Source organism: Lissotriton helveticus, chromosome 2_1, assembly GCF_964261635.1.
Source record: "Lissotriton helveticus chromosome 2_1, aLisHel1.1, whole genome shotgun sequence".
Taxonomy (NCBI): domain Eukaryota; kingdom Metazoa; phylum Chordata; class Amphibia; order Caudata; family Salamandridae; genus Lissotriton; species Lissotriton helveticus.
Window position 1 is genome coordinate 1,104,579,248 of NC_136059.1, and position 18,697 is coordinate 1,104,597,944.

Sequence of the window (18,697 nt, forward strand, 5' to 3'; positions counted from 1 at the left end):
AGCGTGACCCGGCCCCAATACGCGGTCGGAGCCAGAGACAGAATGGGAAAGAGTTGGGAGGACGACAATGCCCACACACTTTTCCAAAACTAGATATGAGAAGTGCGTATCATCAGGTCACTTTAAGTCACCAGTCAAGAAATTTTACATCATTTATTACTGGTGAGGGGACATTTAGGTTTTGTAGGCTTCCGTTTGGTCTATGCTCAGCAGCAAGCGTGTTTCAGAGGTTGATGAGTTCAGTTCTTTCCGGGGTGAAAAAAGCTGTGGTGTTCCAAGATGATGTGTTGGAGTTTGGGGCGACTGAGGAAGAGCATAACATCTCCTTAAAAAAAGTCCTGGAATGTATAGATAGGGCTGGCTTAACCTTGCGTAGGGAAAAGTATACATTTTTGACAAGGGAGGTGAAATACCTGGGTCATTTAGTCACAAGTGAGGGGATTAAACCTACAGAAAATTTTGTCAGTGCGATTGTCAATGCTAAGGCCCCTCGTGATAGAGATTCATTGAGGTCTTTCATGGGACTAGTTGAATATTATGCAAAATTTGTGTTTGATTTTGCGAGAAAGACTGAGCCGTTGAGGGAATTGTTGAGACGTGGAAGGAAGTTTGATTGGAATAGTGAACAGCAGAGATCTTTTGAGTTAGTGAAACACGATATCACGCATGCTGGTTTTTTGACTCCCTTTGTGTCTGGTCTGGAGTGTGTGTTAACTGTAGATGCGAGTGGTGTTGGGATTGGAGCAGTTTTTGCTCAGAAACATGGGAAGCAAGAGAAGACTGTAACCTTTGCGTCACGATCGTTGTCCGAAGTTGAAAGAAATTATGCTGTAATTGAGAGGGAGGCGTTATCAGCGGCATGGACCACAAATTATTTTAGGGTGTTCTTATGGGGTAGTACGTTCATACTCCGCACTGACCATAAACCTTTGTTGAAAGTTTTAGAACCAGGTGGTATTAAGAATTGTTCAGGACGATTGGCTAGGTTGGCGGTGAAGTTGCAAGAATTTGATTGTAGATTAGAGTATTTGCCAGGTTGGAAGAATAGAGTTGCGGATTGTTTGTCGCGTTTACCAGATTGTAGCAAAAAAATCCTTGATTTAAAGACGGAAGAGGTAGTGGCGAATGTGGATGATGCTGTGGAGACTTATGCAGGTGCCATACAAAGTGATACGTGGTATACCCATATGCAGGAGGATGTTGTTTTGTTGGGCGTTGTGAGGATTATCAAGGATGGTGCCAGGAGAGAAGGTTCGTTGCCTGATGGTGTGAGACCATTTGTGAAGGTTATAGATGAGTTGGCTGTAACTCCTGATGGTACTGTTATGAGAAATGACAAGTTTGTGCCTTCATGTGGTTTAGGCAGAAGGTTGATTGGTTTGGCACATGAAGGACATATGGGGCAAACCATGACGATCAAAAGGATTAAGGTGAACTATTGGTGGCCAAATATGGATTCAGATGCAAAGGAATGGGTGGAGCAGTGTGAAGCTTGTAGAGAATCTGAAAAGCGTTTGAGAGTAGGTCTAGGAAGTTCAAGTGACCAAATGCTTATTACCAATGTGGAAAAAGTATGGGAGGAGGTTTGCATTGATTTTATTGGTCCTTTTGCGTTTTTGCCAGAATCTCAAAAGTTTGCTCTTGTTTTAGTGGATGTAAAATCGAAATGGATTGAAGTAGCCTTTATGAATTCAATAACTACTGCAACCACTATCGCTGTTTTAATTGAAATTTTTAAGAGGGAGGGTTTTCCTTCGGTTATCTTATCTGATAATGGTACACAGTTGAGATCTTATGAGATGGAAGAGTTTTTAAATTCAGTTGGTGTCAAGCATTCTTGTTGCTCATTATACAACCCACAAGGCAATGGCTTAGTTGAGCGCATGAATAGAATGGTAAAAGGTACTATGCAGTTGGCTTATAATTCACATATGGATGTAGTGACTGCAGTGTCTGAGATGTTGAGGGCTTACAGGACAACAGTAAACAAAGTTTGAGTCCCTTTGATATGATGCGTGGTAGAGTGGCTGGCACAAAATTGTTTCCAGCATGGATGCGTGCTAAAATAAAAGGAAAAGAAGAGAATTCATCATTAAATAAGAATGATAAATATTTTATCAATGTTGGTGTTTGGGTTAAGGTTAAGCCTGGTCTCAACACTAATTTTCTGAATAAGTTCAGAGGTCCGTTCAAAGTGAAAGCTGTTGGTGGGAATTGGGTGAGATTGATGAATGGTCGGACCTGGAATTTGAGGCGAGTGGCTCTTTTTCAAAGGAAGAATGGTAGGTGTAAGTTTGATATGGAGGGAGAATGTGAAAAGATAGGTGGGTCACCTTGGATGATGATGGGCGATGAAGATTTTTGTGGAAATAGGGTCTGTGAGAGATCTAAGGGGGTGGTTTGAGATCGGGAGGTGAGACAACGTGATGATGGAAGGACAGGAGATGTAGTTGAATCTTCTTGTGTTTTGAGAAAGGTTGGGGAAAGGAGAGCTCCGCAATATCTTAAAGATTACATAGTGTCTGTTTGATTTTTATTTGATTTTATTACCTTTGTTTTCTTTTAATGTGTTTTAGTGTAAGATGGGGAGATATGTTATAATGTACTAGCTTGTATTATTCTAGACTGTGTCATGGTACTTATGATGTACCTGCATTCTTTATGTGAGGTCATCACACAGTGGACAGTTACTGTTTAACCAGCTGCGTCTGGTAGGGATCGTCCTGTGTTTCTCCTAATGATTAAATTACTTCAAGAAACAACCTAATTCCCATGTTGTTATTCACAACACAGACAGAACCGACGGCGGACCAAGATACGACGGCGTCACAAGGATGAACCAAACGGCGTCGGGGTAGTGGGCAAAGAGGGCGCCCAGTGGGCGGGGAGAGGTATATGTATCTCACCCCCTCTCCCCAGAAGTGACTCTGCACACCTGGACCCCTGAGGGTCCCAAACACTGGGAGGCTGCCTCCTGTGCCTCTTGTGGCACTAAATAGGCCGCCCTTTTAGCGGGTCTCCTTCGTGGACCCCGGACAGCCTGCATTGGTATCATGTTGCACAGCATCTCCGGTTGCTTACGTCACACACAGCGAAACATCTTTGGGAAATGGCATTTTTTTTATCCTAACTAGAGAACAGGCTTTCACAACTAATTCTATCAATAGATGTAAACGGCTGCTCCCCTCTCCTGCTCTTAAAATGAAAATACGAGACTATAGTATTTTATTTTCGCGATTTCTATTGATGAGTCACGAGAAGCGTCATGAAGTGTTGATATCCTTCCGCATGTCATCAAAACACTAGAAAGAGTACAAGGTGGGCTTTATCTGCTTCCGGAGACTTTACACGGAAACAACAAGAAAATGAATGATTTGTTACAAATAATTAGTAGCTTCAAATCTGGCTCCCCCCTGGACCCATGCCCCCACCATATTTTTCGGCAACTTACCCCACTAATCTGTCCTGCAGTGACTCAATTATTGAATCACTCGTTAGAAGCGGCAGAATTCCCAACCAGTTGGAAGAACGCCACAGTCACCCCCCTTCTAAAAAAAGCAGGTTTAGACACCAACAACCCGGCCAACTACAGACCCATATCCCAACTTCCCTATCTGTCAAAAGTCCTAGAGAAACTGGTCAACAGACAACTGACCAGTTTTCTCGAAACAAACAACCTGCTGGACATCACACAAACTGGTTTTAGGGCCAATAACAGCACGGAAACTACACTCCTGGCCGTGCTGGATAACATGAGAATGCATGTAGATCAGGGCAAAACAGTTGCCCTGAAACTGTTGGATCTCTCGGCGGCATTCGACACCGTCCCACACAACCTGCTCTTGGAAACCCTAGCATCGAGGGGCATTAGGGACAAAGCACTGGGATGGCTGCGGTCCTTCCTATCGGACAGAACGCAATCAGTGCACATGGGCAAGCTCTCATCCCCATGCCGAAACATCAAATACGGGGTCCCACAGGGGGCCTCGCTAAGCCCAACATTGTTCAACGTTTTTGTGTCTTCCCTTGCTGGAATAGGCAGAAAGTGGGGTGTCGAAATCTGTTCTTACGCCGACGACACCCAACTAACTGTAATCTTGGATGAGGGGAACAACCCCAAAGACAGGCTACTCAACTGTCTTTCTGAACTGGCGGAATGGATGCACAAACACTGCCTTAAACTAAACGCAGAGAAATCGGAGATCCTGCTGTTTGGAGGTCACACTCAACTATGGAACAACAGCTGGTGGCCAGAAGCCCTGGGGACTCCACCGGCCCCGACACCAACAGCAAGGAATCTCGGAATAACAATTGACACCTCACTATCCATGAAAACCCACGTAGCTGCCATATGCGGCAAAGGCTTTGCTATATTAAAACTGCTCAAAAGAGTATTTCCCTGGATCCCCACAGAGTGTAGAGAGATCCTAGTCCAGTCTCTCCTGATGAGTAGGCTGGACTATGGAAACTCCCTGTTCTTAGGCATGGCTGATTATCTCTTCACCAAGCTCCAAATGGTGCAGAATGCAGCGGCCAAAGCTATTTGCATGAAAAGAAAATTTGACTCAGCCAAGAGCTGCCTGCATGACCTCCACTGGTTGCCGATGAAGCAAAGAGCAACTTTTAAAATGATGTGTATAACACACAGAGCACTGCATAAGACAGGCCCACTTATTCTCAGGAACAGGATCCAGTTCTACGCTCCCACCCGGAACCTCCGCTCTCAATTCTCGGCACGTGCCAGAACCCCTCGGGTAAAGAGAGCCAGGATGGGTGAGCGAGCCTTCTCCCACATTGCTGCTTCCAAGTGGAACGAACTACCTGTGGCCCTCCGACTTACAGAATGCCACTTGGCATTTAGGAAACATCTGAAAACTTTCCTCTTTCCCCATCCAGATTAATCCAACTCGACCCATGCCAACTGCTTCACGCACCTTAGTAATTACAGCGCCGTGATATCCAACTCGGATGATTGTTAGCGCTTTATAATAAAATAAAATAAATAATAAATAAATAAATAATAAATAACTTTATACTGCTCTTGGATATGGGTGGAGGTCTGGTCAATGAGTTATCTAGTTTATTTGTCTTGTGCGAAGTCCAGCAACTTCGTTTGCGTGATTAATTGGCCATGCTCTGGATCCCTGATAGCGATGTACTAGCTCAGGAAGGGAATGAGCACTGACACAGTGAATGAAGATAATGGGAGGGGGAGTGCGGGGCGAGTGTCTGCCTGGGAGACACTCCCCGCTCCAGCCTCTTCCTGTGTTGGACAGCTCCAGTGAGTGGTTGCCCGAGCCTCAGAGCACACTGAAAGGAAGGGAGTGGCTACACTGGCTGGGATAGCTGAAGCAGGGCACCCCTGCCTGCACGAAGAGAAACTCGTTAAAGAAAAGAGTGCTTACAGACAAAACAACACGTACCACGTGTCAACCAAAGAAAAGTGCCAGTCGCCATGCGAGGTTACAAATGAAGACAAGGCAGTACTAAGGAGGGACTAACAAGTCTATGTACGACTCATAAGTCAGCATTTACGAGGGACAATGACACAGCGAATGACAAATATGGATGGAGATTGGGCAGGGCTTCTATGCCATACTCCAGTACAGCAAGTCTTGCAGAGCAGCACATGTGCGATTACTCTGGGCTCGACCTAAAAATAGGAGAGAATAAATAATGGCAGCTTTCTATGAATAACAAATTATAGTTTGTATTTTCTGAAAAAAACAATCCAGAATACCATTGTTGTTAAAACTGCATATACTAAATTAATTCTCCATGATTTCCAATGATGCTCAAGTTCCATTGGGATAGAATATGTTTTCTCCTAATGTATGGAATTACATTAGCCTGTGAAGTCCAATACTTGGTGACAGCACATAATGAACACATTAATCCAGGCAGTGCCTTCGTAGGATGAAAAGAGGATTTCAACATGATCGACCACCGTGAAAAAGGAAAAGCTACAATGTCCCGCCAAATAGCACTTCCTTACAATATTTAAGCTAATTCCTGAGCAACTGCAAACAGAAAGCCAAAAGGGCCCGTTTTTCACTGATAAAATATCCCTCACCTGCTTTTTCTGAGAGAAACTCACATTCTCTGCCACCTTTCAATCACTGCATGCACCTGTTCATGATCATACCCAGAGACCTTGTCCACTCCTTCAAAGAGCAAAGTGCCAAATTAAACCCACCTTTAGATCTGTCCAGCATTGAGAAATGTGTCCATACTTTTATTAGCCTCAACTTCCTCCTCTAGGAGCAGATAGAAAGAAGTGGCCTCAGTCTTTACAGAGCTAAGACTGCGGTCCTACTATTGGGCCAGAGCCGACCCCCTTTACCCCAATTAACCACCACTGTCCAATGTTTTTCTGTGAATAATTTATCTTTGCTGCCTCCAGCAAAAGCCTAACAATCTACTTGGATGGTGACTTAATTGACTACACAAAAATAAGTAAAAAGAGCAAAGGGATATATTTTGTCCCTATATTGCTGCTGAATAACATGCTATACAAGCGGGCACAGTGGTACGTGGACAACGTTTCTAGGCTCAGTACTATTTACACTGGATTATGGGAACACCAGCTACACAATGCTGAAAGACCAACACATTTCTTCATGACAGCTCTTCATTGCTTCAGTCCCGAACGATTTGACTATTCAAAAAGTCAAAACAGTGCAATGCAGTACAACACGCTTTTCCGCACCTTTTTTCAAGCATGCCGACATGGGAGGTAGATTTCTCGTATTGCAAGCCTCATGACTCTGGAATAGCCATCTACTCCAAACCAGATAACTCCTCTTCCCTGTTAGAATGGCTCTGGAACATTTCCTACCTTTGGGAAACACTGTATAGTGGCCACTATTATGAAAGTAGAACTTGATATCTCAGGCAAACATAATTATGATGTAAACAATGGTGCAAGAGATACCAAGGATGAGGCATTAAAAGAAATACTAAATTAGATCACACTTTTAGTGTGGCCATTTAAGCAACATATACAGCCAGATAAAATACATTTTTGGAACAGTGAAACATAGGTTTCTGTGAGAAAGTGGAATATTAAATGGGGTGGATGCTAGTCTGCCACAATTGAATATGTCACTATCCTTGTTAGGTCTACTAAAGGTTTCAGTAACTTAAACAAGAGCCTAACCCCTGGTAGCTAGGGCACAGAGTAGACAGGCCTAACTGAAACAAGTGTGCAAACCACAACAGTTAGAATTTGAAAACACAACACAATAAAAATAAAACCCGCACTCATGTTTTGTATTGTCAGTTTAGTGGTGGCACAATATGTGCTGCCGTCCACTATTGACATTTAACTTACCGGCCCTGGATAGACTTTTGCACCATATACTAGAGACTAATAGGTGAGTTCAATGTAGCAATTGGGATAAGATTCAATATTGACAAGTGTTAAAAGCCTGAAAACCTGCACTGAATTTTCCTACAGTTACATTATTTAAACTATTTAAGAGCATTAGATTTCTACTATGGAAAGCATGCGGATTCTGGTGTAAAATATATAGAATGAACATTTTCCTACTTGTTGTATACTGTGGAAAAGATAGAGTCACTATATATTCCTAAGATAAGATCACATGAGTTCATTTGAAACAGGTGCTTTGCTTCAAAAATGCGTGGTCCCTGTGAGAAGAAGCAGTGAATAGGTATGGGGGCCCCTGATTGTACTCCAACAAATGTTTTCAGGAACCAAGGGCCATATTATCAAGAAAGGGCGATACATTATCACCACTTTTATCGGCAGGAAACTACCGCTAAAGCAGCGATAATGGGCTTGATAATATGCCCTTGTTAATTCCCATAGAAGCCCAGGTTAACACCAGAACCTGGGCTTCTATGGGAATTCACAAGGGCATATTATCAAGCCCATTATCACCGCTTTAGCGGCAGTTTCCTGCCGATAAAAGCGGTGATAATGTATCGCCCTTTCTTGATAATATGGCCCTAGGGTTTTCTTCTCTTCTTGTTATTTGCCCTATGCCTTTCATGATTAAGTTGAATATAGGTATATTTGACCAGTGCTAGTAGTTGTAGAAAAGGGGAGCTGAGCTCACCACCAAATGCTTTATTATAGGTTGAAAGGCACGTCTTGACTCTTACTATTTAGTGAAGTAATTTTAACTAGTCAAGGCCATATCTGAATATATTTTTAAGTCACTTCTTGTATAATCATGCCTTTTGGAAGGCCCTGTCAATTTCACAACATTTTACTGAAACTGAGCCTTGATCTTTAAGCTGAAAATATTATGGAAATTGCAAGGTATCTGTTAGTAAAATGTACGTCCTTCAGTCTATTGCAATTCTTCCTGCTTCTGAGTAATTCAGTGAAATATATTGCTTTTTCTCTACTACACCAAAGTCATTTAGGTAAAAGTGACTAGACATCATATCACTGGTTTAGAGAATCCCATTTGACAGACGGCACCTTTTAGTAAAAGGTCTGCAGAGAAGCATGAAAGTATAATTTTATCAATTTGAATGTACTTAGCTTTCTTGAAATAAATGTTTGTTGAATGGAGAGATCCCCTTCTTGTTGTTTATGTCACTGGAAATTCTGTGCCTATCCTTAGGTCACTGCTCAGGCCACCTGCATTACCCTCACAGCCATGAGTGTTGACCGATGTTACGCTACAGTATACCCTCTTCATTCGTTGCGGCACCGCACCCCTCGTGTGGCCATGGTCGTCAGTTTGTGCATTTGGATAGGTAAGGCAGCATGTACCCTTTACTTAGATTTGTTATTGAGTTGTTTTGATTGATTTGCTAAAAAGAATATCTTTGTGTACGCACTGTGTCTGTCATGTTGTCCTGTGATCTGTTGTTTGGCTTCAGTGTCCATCTCCAATTCTACACTGAACCAAGTTTAGATTTACATAGTCTGATAATGTGGTTGTGTTTATTTAGTTTATATTGACCTTATGGTATTTCTTATGCTGATCACATATGTTCTAACTGCCTTCAGTGTTGTGACTGCAGTGTAGAGTCAAAGTCAGGGATGGCTCACCTCTAAGTGTTTGTGTATTGTTTTACCTCTTTTTCCACTTTCCCATCAGGATTTAATATGAACAGCATTGCATTTGCAGCACACGATCAGACCCATGAATAACAGGAAAAAACGTACAAACTGTGCATGTAGGGTTAGTTGGTGATCAATGAGCTCCACATCATAAATGCACACTCATACATACAGCTCTGTTAGAAAAACAGTGGCCTCCATATGTGGCTACAGCTCTCTATTAGAACACTCTGCAGTCATGTTAGTGCTACTTAACCAGTGACAGGCCTGGGTTTGCACTTCCACGGTGCCACAGAGCCCGCTATCTCATAAGATATGCGACCATGAGCACAGCAGAGCATCTGAGGTTGAAAAAAGGCAAAGCAGCCGGAGCCGGACGCATGCAGTCCAAATCAATGCACCCACTGGTGTCACGCTACTGCCCGGCAAGCTCCCAGAGGAGTGTGGCTCTTACAGGCGCATGCAAGGGTCCGGTGTTGGAAAGGGAGCGAGAGGATGGATCTGCATTGGACAGTACAGCCTGAAGTAATTGTCTGACAGCAGAGATTCAAAATAGAAGAGAGCTATATTTGTTTGCGTTCGTTTTGCCCTTATGCTGGACACGCTACAGAAACTCAAATCTCTTTCCACACGCATAAACAAAAAGACCTGACAGTGGAACATTCTGATTGCCAGCACCTAACCTGTTTATCACTCCTACAGTATTGTCCCTTCTATACTAGGTGGGATCTGTGTGCACACTGAATAGCACCCACCATCACAGTGCTTGTTCCCAACAGGAACCTAACAATTCAAAAACAAAAGCACAGGTGCACCTCACAACGGAACTTGATCAAGAAGGACAGTTATAACGTTCATATCCAGTAAAGAAAGTTCTTCAATTTTTTCTTTTTTCTTTTTTCTTATTCCATTTTCATTTCACGTAGGTAAAACACAGCGTCTGGTTTTAATGATTCAACACACAGAACAGCCTACGCGTTTCGTCCTGGTGTAGGACTTCTTCAGGGCTGTTAGATACAAACAAATAAATATACAAATATAAAAATACCACTTACAACAAATATAAACAATCTATACATAGAAACGTATGGGCTAACTTCCAACCCATAGAATCTTCTCACTACTTTTACATATTTCCACATTATACACAACAAAGACAGACCAACAGAATATTAAACAGATATAAAAGTTCCTATTTACATTAAATGAACGATACATCAATACTTGATATTCATTGGCTAAGAATGAGGATCAAAGGTCCCAGCTGGGACAGAATTAACAAAAGCAACCTCATTTTTACCTATCTCCAGAGTCATCATATTGTCCACACTTCATTATATAATATGGGTACACTGTAATCCATTGTCAGTGGTTACAAAACAACAGGAGAAAGGAAGAGAACAAAGTGAAATTACCCATCGGGGCTTGGAGGCAAAAGGGGCGGAACAGCCAGGAATTTAGAGAAAATATAGTGTCATGGCAAGAACCCAATATATACAGAATCCAACATAGGATGGATAACCGAAAGGAGAGATTGGAATGTCACAGCTTAGTCACATAAGCCAACCCCCCATATTAAGGGGTCGACAAAGAAGGCAACAAAACACCAAGAAACTAATGAAAACAAAGGGCAAATGAGTACCCACCACTAGATGATGGTGGAGTCCAACACCTCCATGAGCTTTTAAGTCATAGGATTCCCTAATGGAGAGCTGTTCCCCATCCGGTGGAATCTACAATGTGAATAACAGCAATCAGAAAGAGTTGGAAATTTGGCAGTAGTGGCGTCAATAGAGCTGTATTGGCATAGCAAATCCCATATTCTCTACACTTACATTATATCAAGGAATACCGCCGTCTATTTAAAGGCAACAAAGTTATAACTAAAAGGCACGTCTCACTAAAATGATGCCCAACTCTGCCGGGTTATATTGCGTTGGTGCTCAATGTCACTCCTGTGGAAGTTTATCTAAAGTGAAAAAGGAATAGTATCAATCCAACATAAGCACCCCATAGGGCATAACAAATATCATTAACAGCAGTTCTGCTTAAACTTGATTTAGAAACATTACATTTTACATAATACCATGCTAAGATAAGACAACCTAATAGATCAGCACATACCTTTCAAAATATCACACCAAGGCCTAGAGGTAAAAGAAGTGACACCCCCTGATGAAGGATAGACTTGTACAATAGATAACACCGCTAGACCTGCAAGGAAACAATTTGTTCTGATCAATAAAATCCTTTTAATGTCACAAGGTACAAAGCTCAATTGGGCAAGCTGACTAAAACAATATCAAACTTGGTCAGGAGGGCTATGAGCTGTCTAACTTCTCCTTGAAACCCCGAACACCTTTATTCGTATATGCCATCTTACCTATAATGCATCTGAGCAGAGAGGATGTCCCATTGCAAACAACTGAATAGCTGCAAACCAAATAGGCAGGAAAACAACAGCTTATAAAAGAAGTGAGTCACCAAATTAGACAGCTGTCCGTAGACGTTAAATCACAACATAACATGCGGAAACTGTATCTACCATGTAGTTAAAACATGTCAGCTAAAGCTTGTATTCATGTGTCTTTAAATCTCCGACCCCTTTTGAGAATGCACATCTATTCCACACGACTAACCTACTTCCCCACCTCTCTCCCGATGCATGAAAAAAGGCTATAATGATATCAAAACGGGTCACAGATGGCAAATGCAGGTCACAGAGACACTCAGCGTAGTGATTATACTTCAACCGTAACGAAAAAGGAAAGAATCAAGAGATCCACGTGAATCAAATAATAGTTGGTTTTAGACCTCCCAAACAATAGTATGGAGCAAGAAAACATACAATAACGGGGACATCCATCTCGGCAATTAGCAAAGGATCACAACGGTTAAATAACCCAAGTAACAGCATGACCGCATACAACTTACCAAGATAAAGCTGTCTCTGTTCACAATGGCGCTGTGGGACGTAACAGCAACACACGACTGGGTAGGAAACCGCAATTGTATCCGCGTCTTGTTTAAATAACGCCGGGAACCTAGAGAAGCCGGAACACCTGCGTCAAGTGGAGGGGGCATCCCAACTCAGGTCATGTGGTTCACTCTAAAGTGGCAGCCATCTTATAGTGATGAAAATGATATATCCTGGATTAACTAATGTTGGTATATTTTAAAGAGCCAGCAACTACTAAAGTTATACTAATCATCTGTATCCAAACTTGCCATAATATAAAGAGACGTTCCTAAAATAATCCGCATAATGACGGTCAATATCACAACTCCAAAAGCCAGTGCCCATAGATAACATTTACGGCGCAAGCGACCACAGGGATTCCAATAGGTTCATATTGGTTAGTTCAACCCACCTTAGGAGGAGAAAATATCTCTCAACCTAGTTGAAGTTCTCAAGGATACAACCTCACCGATTCACAAACAGTATCTCAATAGCGGTGGCAGCGTGTCAGCCATCTTTGCCTATGTTGATATGGATGGAACCTGGACTCAAAAATCACAGAGGGTAAGAGGTACAGTATCGCCCGAAAGTATTGGGGGCTTAATTAAGTCAAACCACAGATCGTGAGGAGCATGCATATGCTCTCAGTATTTTAATTCCATATAAGAGTATAATAGAACAGGGTAAAGGCTATGCATATGCCCTCAGGGTTTTAAACTCTATTTAAAAGAATAATGAAGCAGGGTAACTCTACATTTATATATTTAAAAAAATCTGAATTCTAATAAGCTGCACAAAGTATCTCATAACACAAAATAATTATACACCTAGATTTGTACAACAATCCAAATACTAATAAGTTGCAGAGAATGCCCCATCAGCCTTAGACTCTCCAGGCTGGCTGAGCAAGCTCGTGTCCACGGCCTTCCCATTCAAAAATGGGAGCAATATCGGAAATATAGAAAAAGTGGCAAATACAGGACAACCGAGGTAAAGAGTAAGATCACGCAACTACCAACTAATTCAAATAGTACGGTAAAATAGTAAGGTAGTGAATAGGGACAGATAAATGACGGGGAGAAGAGCAGGGGGAGAAGAAAGGACAGAAATGTGGGAGACGGGATTGTATAAATATACTCCCTCATTCATGGTGGGCCTAGACAGTCATCATTAGATTGGCAGTTACATGACTCTTATCCAGATTATTGCAATTAAAAGACAGTTAGCACCATTTCATTTATATCTTTTTTTGCAATAATTCCAAGTGTATCAAGCAGGGAGGGAGAGGTAGCAATTTTGTGTTTACACAGGCAAAATCAGGGACATGCAGAGTAATGTTCTTATATAAAGTAGTGCATTCCATTCTCACTATTGTGACCTAATTTGACCCATCGCAATCTACAAATCCACCCTGCTTCCTTCTTTCTTATGGCCAATTCCTTATTCCCTCCCCTTGGGTGGGCAGGGACATGGTCTATCCCCATAAACCAGAAATCCTCATCATCTGTGTGGTTTTCTTGCATAGGAAAGGTGAAGGGATATCTGAGGTCCTCATTGCGACGAGCTTGCACATGCTCCTGTACGTAAATCTTATCACATGGGCAGCCCAATTTGTAAATCACATATTTGGAATTGCAGTTAATCAGGTGATTTATGGTGTATCTGCATTTAGTGTTAAAACAGAAGTTTTTGGTCTTATTCCTACCCAGCATACAGACACTACACTTACTACATGTGTAGAACCCTGTCATTGTAGTCGTAAGCCAAGTTTGAGGTTTGGGAGTAGTCACATAACTGGGAGACAACATATTTAGTAGATCTTGTCTCCTCCTATATGACACCTTCAGTTTGGTGGCCAGCATATCATATAGGCTTGGTATTTCCACTAATAGGTGCCAATGTTTTCTGAGTATATTATATGCCCCGCTACTGCGATCATTGTATTGTGTATTGAAAGCAATTGGAGCTTTTTTGGCCCTATTCCTCAGGTTTGCTGTCAGGGTGGCTGCCCTAGGGACTTTCATCACTTTTCTGTGTGGTTTATTCAGTGTATCCTCTGGGTAAGCTCTATCTAGGAAGTGCTTCTCCGTCTCCCCTAAGTTCAGTTAGAAGGTCTCCTCAGTGCTGCAATTTCGCCTCATGCGATTCATCTCCCCATAAGGGATGTTGTCAAACACATGTTGGGAAAGTGAGCTCTGAAAATGTAATGTGCTATTGCAGGCAGTACTTTTTCTGTGTGTGCTGCTGTGAATCTGATTATGCTGTATGAAGAAAGTGACATCCAAGAAGTCAATTTTCTCCTTACTGTGAATGATGGTAAATCTGACGTTGAAAGGATTATCATTTAGATAAGCATGGTAATCCATGAGTTCTGGGGCAGGTCCATCCCAGAGCATAATTACATCATCGATGTACCTGCCCCAGAAAATCAGATATTCCATCCACCTTGTCGCATGGCGGCCCAAGGCATGCTCCCGCTCAAACAGCCCATAAAGAGCCCGGCATAAGCGGGAGCACATCTGGAGCCCATTGCTGTGCCTTTAATTTGGTGGAACCATTCAGAATCATGAAGGATTTTTTTTTGACAGAATAATATCAGTCATTTCAAGCAAAACCTCATTATGTGAATAATGGTCTGCCGTCCTTTGTCCCAGATAGAATTGTAGTGCTTTCACCCCAAATTCTTTTTTGATAAATGTGTACATACTTGTAACGTCCAGAGTCACAAAGATTAAGGTTTTGGACCAATTTCCCAAGATATCTTTGGTGTCCTTTATATAAGCTGGTAAGTTTTGCACTAGGGGCTGTATGTAATGGTCCACATATTCAGACCGTTTTTCCGTAGGTGAGTTAACACCAGAGATAATAGGGCGGCCTGGTGGAAAGGAGCTCCCCTTGTGGATTTTAGGCAAAATGTAGATACAAGGGAAAACTGGTTCCAGGACTGTTAGATATCTGCACTCCTCCTCACTTAAAGACCAACCTCTCGCCATTCTACAAGTCTCATATTTATATATGTACTTAGGGTCTTGATGGGATTCCCTGGAAGTTTGGTATAACAGGAACTATCTGCTAATTGGCGGTCTATTTCCCTCATGTAACTCTTCTTTTCCATTATGACCACATTTCCCTCCTTGTCCACCTCTCGTATACCAATTGTGGGATCAGTCTTAAGTCTTTTTAAAGCTGCATTCTCAGCAGCCGTGAGGTTGTAATTTGTCAGGTTGAGGGGAATAGGGTGTTCTAACAAATGATGGAATCCTTGTGTGACCCGGTCTCTGAATATATCTATATTAGGAAGTGTACCAAAAGGGATACATTTCGACTTAGGATTCAGGCTGCTATCCATAGACACATCCTCCATGATTTTCAATTGATTTCTAATAAGATCAATATCAATATGTGTTTAATATTCAACAGACATCATTGTTTGAATGACATTTATTTCATTTACAGTGTGAGTTGGCGGAACATATTCAACCAAGGGTTTAGCACAGATAGGAGGTTTGCGCAAAAAATGATCCTTCAATTTTAGCAATCTGATAAATTTCGATAAATCAACAAATTTATCAATGTCACTCCCCATATGATTCGGGCAGAAACCAAGTCCTTCACTTAGAACTGAGGCATCATCCTTGGAAATCACCCTATCAGACAAATTCACAATCTTTAACTTCTTCTCCTCAATGCCTCCCTCCCCATTTGACTTTTCTAATTCCCCGTTTTCTTTGATCTGGTCACTCTGCCCACTGGTTCTTGGTTTGTTTTTTTTTTTTTTGTTTCTGTTTGTATTCCTGCCATCTCCTCCCCTACCTTTTAGTTTTTGGTCTTTTGGCGTTGATCTTGCTCTCAATCTAAGGCTTTCCATGTCTAATAAACAATTATTGAGCCTGTTTTCAGTCTCCACCACTCCAACTGAGTCGTTCGTAGCTACTTAACTGGCCACAGATGAGAGGGAGGTTACGCTACTGGCAGAGGTCGATTCCAGTGTCTCTTCGCGTGGTCTTTTACCTTCACCAGGTATCTTAACATTATCATACCTGTGGGAGAAGGTGTAAACTCTCCCATCTTTATAGTCCTTGTCATCCCTTTTAATTTTCTTGACCTTCTTGTCCCTTAAGTAGATTTGATGGCCCTCAATGATCTTATCCATGATGGCATAGTTTTATCTTAACTACATCTTTTAATTCAGAAGTTGCTATTTCTCTCTCCAGTTCCTCAATTTCTTGTTGTAATTTGGAACCCTTCTTCTCTGCATTCTTGATCAGAATGCACATCATGTTAAATGAGGCATTCTGGAAGCTTCCCTCCAAATCCTCCAGTTGTTCCTTATCAAGATCCTCAAATGTCAGGAAAATTAAGATTCTGAGGCCCCAGGGTATCTTCTCAGTTTCTATATATTTTTCAAGGGTGCGTCTGTCCCACCATCGGGACATTTTGTGTTTTTTTTTATTTTTGGAACTTCACTTTCAGGCCCTCTATTTTTGGAACATTACCATTTGGGCCTACTGGTTTGAAACCAGTGGCAAATAGGTCCTGGGCTAATTCCTGCCGTCTGTCTTTAAAACCTGGCATGATTCAGTTCTATCAATATTGTGAATAAACAACCTATCTAAATGGATTTACAGAGCCGGTTAGTGCTAATGAAGGGTAAAACATACATAAACAAAAAGACCTGACAGAGGAACCTTCTGATAGCCAGCACCTAACCTGTTTATCACTCCTTCAGTTTTGTTCCTTCTATACTAGATGGGACCTGTGTGCACACTGAAGAGCACCCACCGTCACAGTGCTTGTTCCCATCAGGAACCTAACAATTCAAAAACAAAAGCACCGTTGCACCACACAACGGAACTTGATCAAGAAGGACAGATATAACGTCCATATTCGGTAAAGTAAGTTCTTCAGTTTTTTCTTTTTCTTTTTTATTAATCCATTTTCATTTCACGAAGGTAAAACACAGCGTCCAGTTTTAATGATTCAACACACAGAACAGCTAACGCGTTTCGTCCTAGTGCAGGACTTCTTCAGGGCTGTTAGATCAAACAAATAAATATACAAATTAAAAAATATTTGCATATTTATTTGTTTGTATCTAACAGCCTTTAACAGACTTTGTACTTGGCCCCTGGTGACTGGCTTTTTTGTGCATGAACCCCATCAGATGTGCTGGCTTTGTTTTAATTGATTTTATGATGCTCTTTTGGTGGTGTTTGCAGAGGAGATGAAAAGGTGTGGACATTTTAAGGTAATTCTGACCCTGAGCTGCATATGGCAGGACTGGGAACCATGGTGGTTGTCACTATGCTTTAGAAGGTTGTGTGTGTGTAAAAAAGGCAGATTGTAGGGTTTGCGGCTCGCTTGCAAGCTTAGCATGGTTGAGGCAGTGTGGAGGACATCATGGTACCCCCAAGGAGTGAGGCCATGCTCTAGTATGGGATGCTTTGTACTACTTATGGGGGGCTTTCCCAAAAGATAAGACTTTTGATAGGGTTAGCTCCAGGTGGTTAAGAAGAGACTTGTCAGAAGAGTTTTGAGGTGCTCATAAGTAAGACTGTATTCTGGACTGATACTCTAGTGCATGGGTACTCACAAACATTTTCTCGGGGGCCAAAATTGCAGTCTGGCTTGTGGCCGAGGGCCGCACAGATGGGCCTGCATGATGGGGGCGGGGCGATGGGAGGGGAGGGGTCATTGAGGGCTGGGCTACTGGGATAAAAAACAAAATCCCACCTTTTCAAAACATTACAAAGCATTGGCCAAGCCATCAGTCTCACCCATGCAAGATCTATTGGCTTTTTAACTGTTTTTTCAGCCGTGTCGCATAGCAGCACAGCCACTGTGGAACCTGACTGAAAGTAAACAAAATAAAACAGCTATGACACGGTCAATGCTGACCACACTGTAGCATTTTTTTTACTTCCAAGCATGTTCTAAGGGTATAGTCTTTGACAGAACCAGATATAGATGTTCAACGGGTCCCTCTCCGATGTTTTTTTGTTTGCAGACCCGTAAGTCTTTTACTTATGTGTCTTCATTCCGATCTACTTTGTTGGAAAGTTAAGTGGGCTTTCATTGAGCTTGTATCTTTAAAATAAATGGGAAAAGGAAACATAAATAGAAACAAGAGCACCCAGTCTGTGTGCCTTATCCGTTGCTTTTATTAAGAAGGTATTTACTTTCTTTAAAGAAAAAGCCAAGTATTGACATGTTCATTTACATCTATGCATGAATTTGACATGTTTTCAATCAAATACCATCACATTTTATTTACCCATCATGTTTCATTGTACTGGGCAGGTTGTAGTCCATTTGTATAGAAGAGCACCTTAATCTTAGAAGTGGCTATGAATTTTATATTTAAAATGTAGAGAAACTAGGAAAATAGAAGGGGGGAGAAGAGAGACATGGTGAGTTCCCTTGTAATGTATTTTCACCAAATATCCTTAATTTTAATGTGTACAGTTACAGTTATAATTAGTGGGTACCTGTTGGGTCTCTGTCTCGTGCACCTGCTTGAGACAGAGAGTTCAAGGCCGGCTCGGGAATGGTGGGAAGACGGTTGGCAGAGGGAAGAAGGAGACGAAGGCTGTGTTGCTGTTGCTCCTGCCGGTTTAATAAATGAAGTTTGCTTTACCTTTGCAATTGCTTCTTTTCAGTGGCGATGAGCTGCTGCCGGCAGGAGTCCCACG

The 18,697-nt window shown here is 41.9% G+C and overlaps 1 protein-coding gene across 1 annotated transcript in view; it reads left to right on the top strand.

Annotated features, from left to right (window-relative positions):
• Positions 1–18,697, top strand: part of LOC144820205 (G-protein coupled receptor 54-like) — a 773,746-nt gene that overhangs the window by 458,039 nt on the left and 297,010 nt on the right. The window contains exon 3 of the mRNA XM_078677813.1: positions 8,601–8,736. Within this exon, the coding sequence (XP_078533939.1) occupies positions 8,601–8,736 (136 nt within the window). The remainder of the gene's footprint in view (positions 1–8,600; positions 8,737–18,697) is intronic.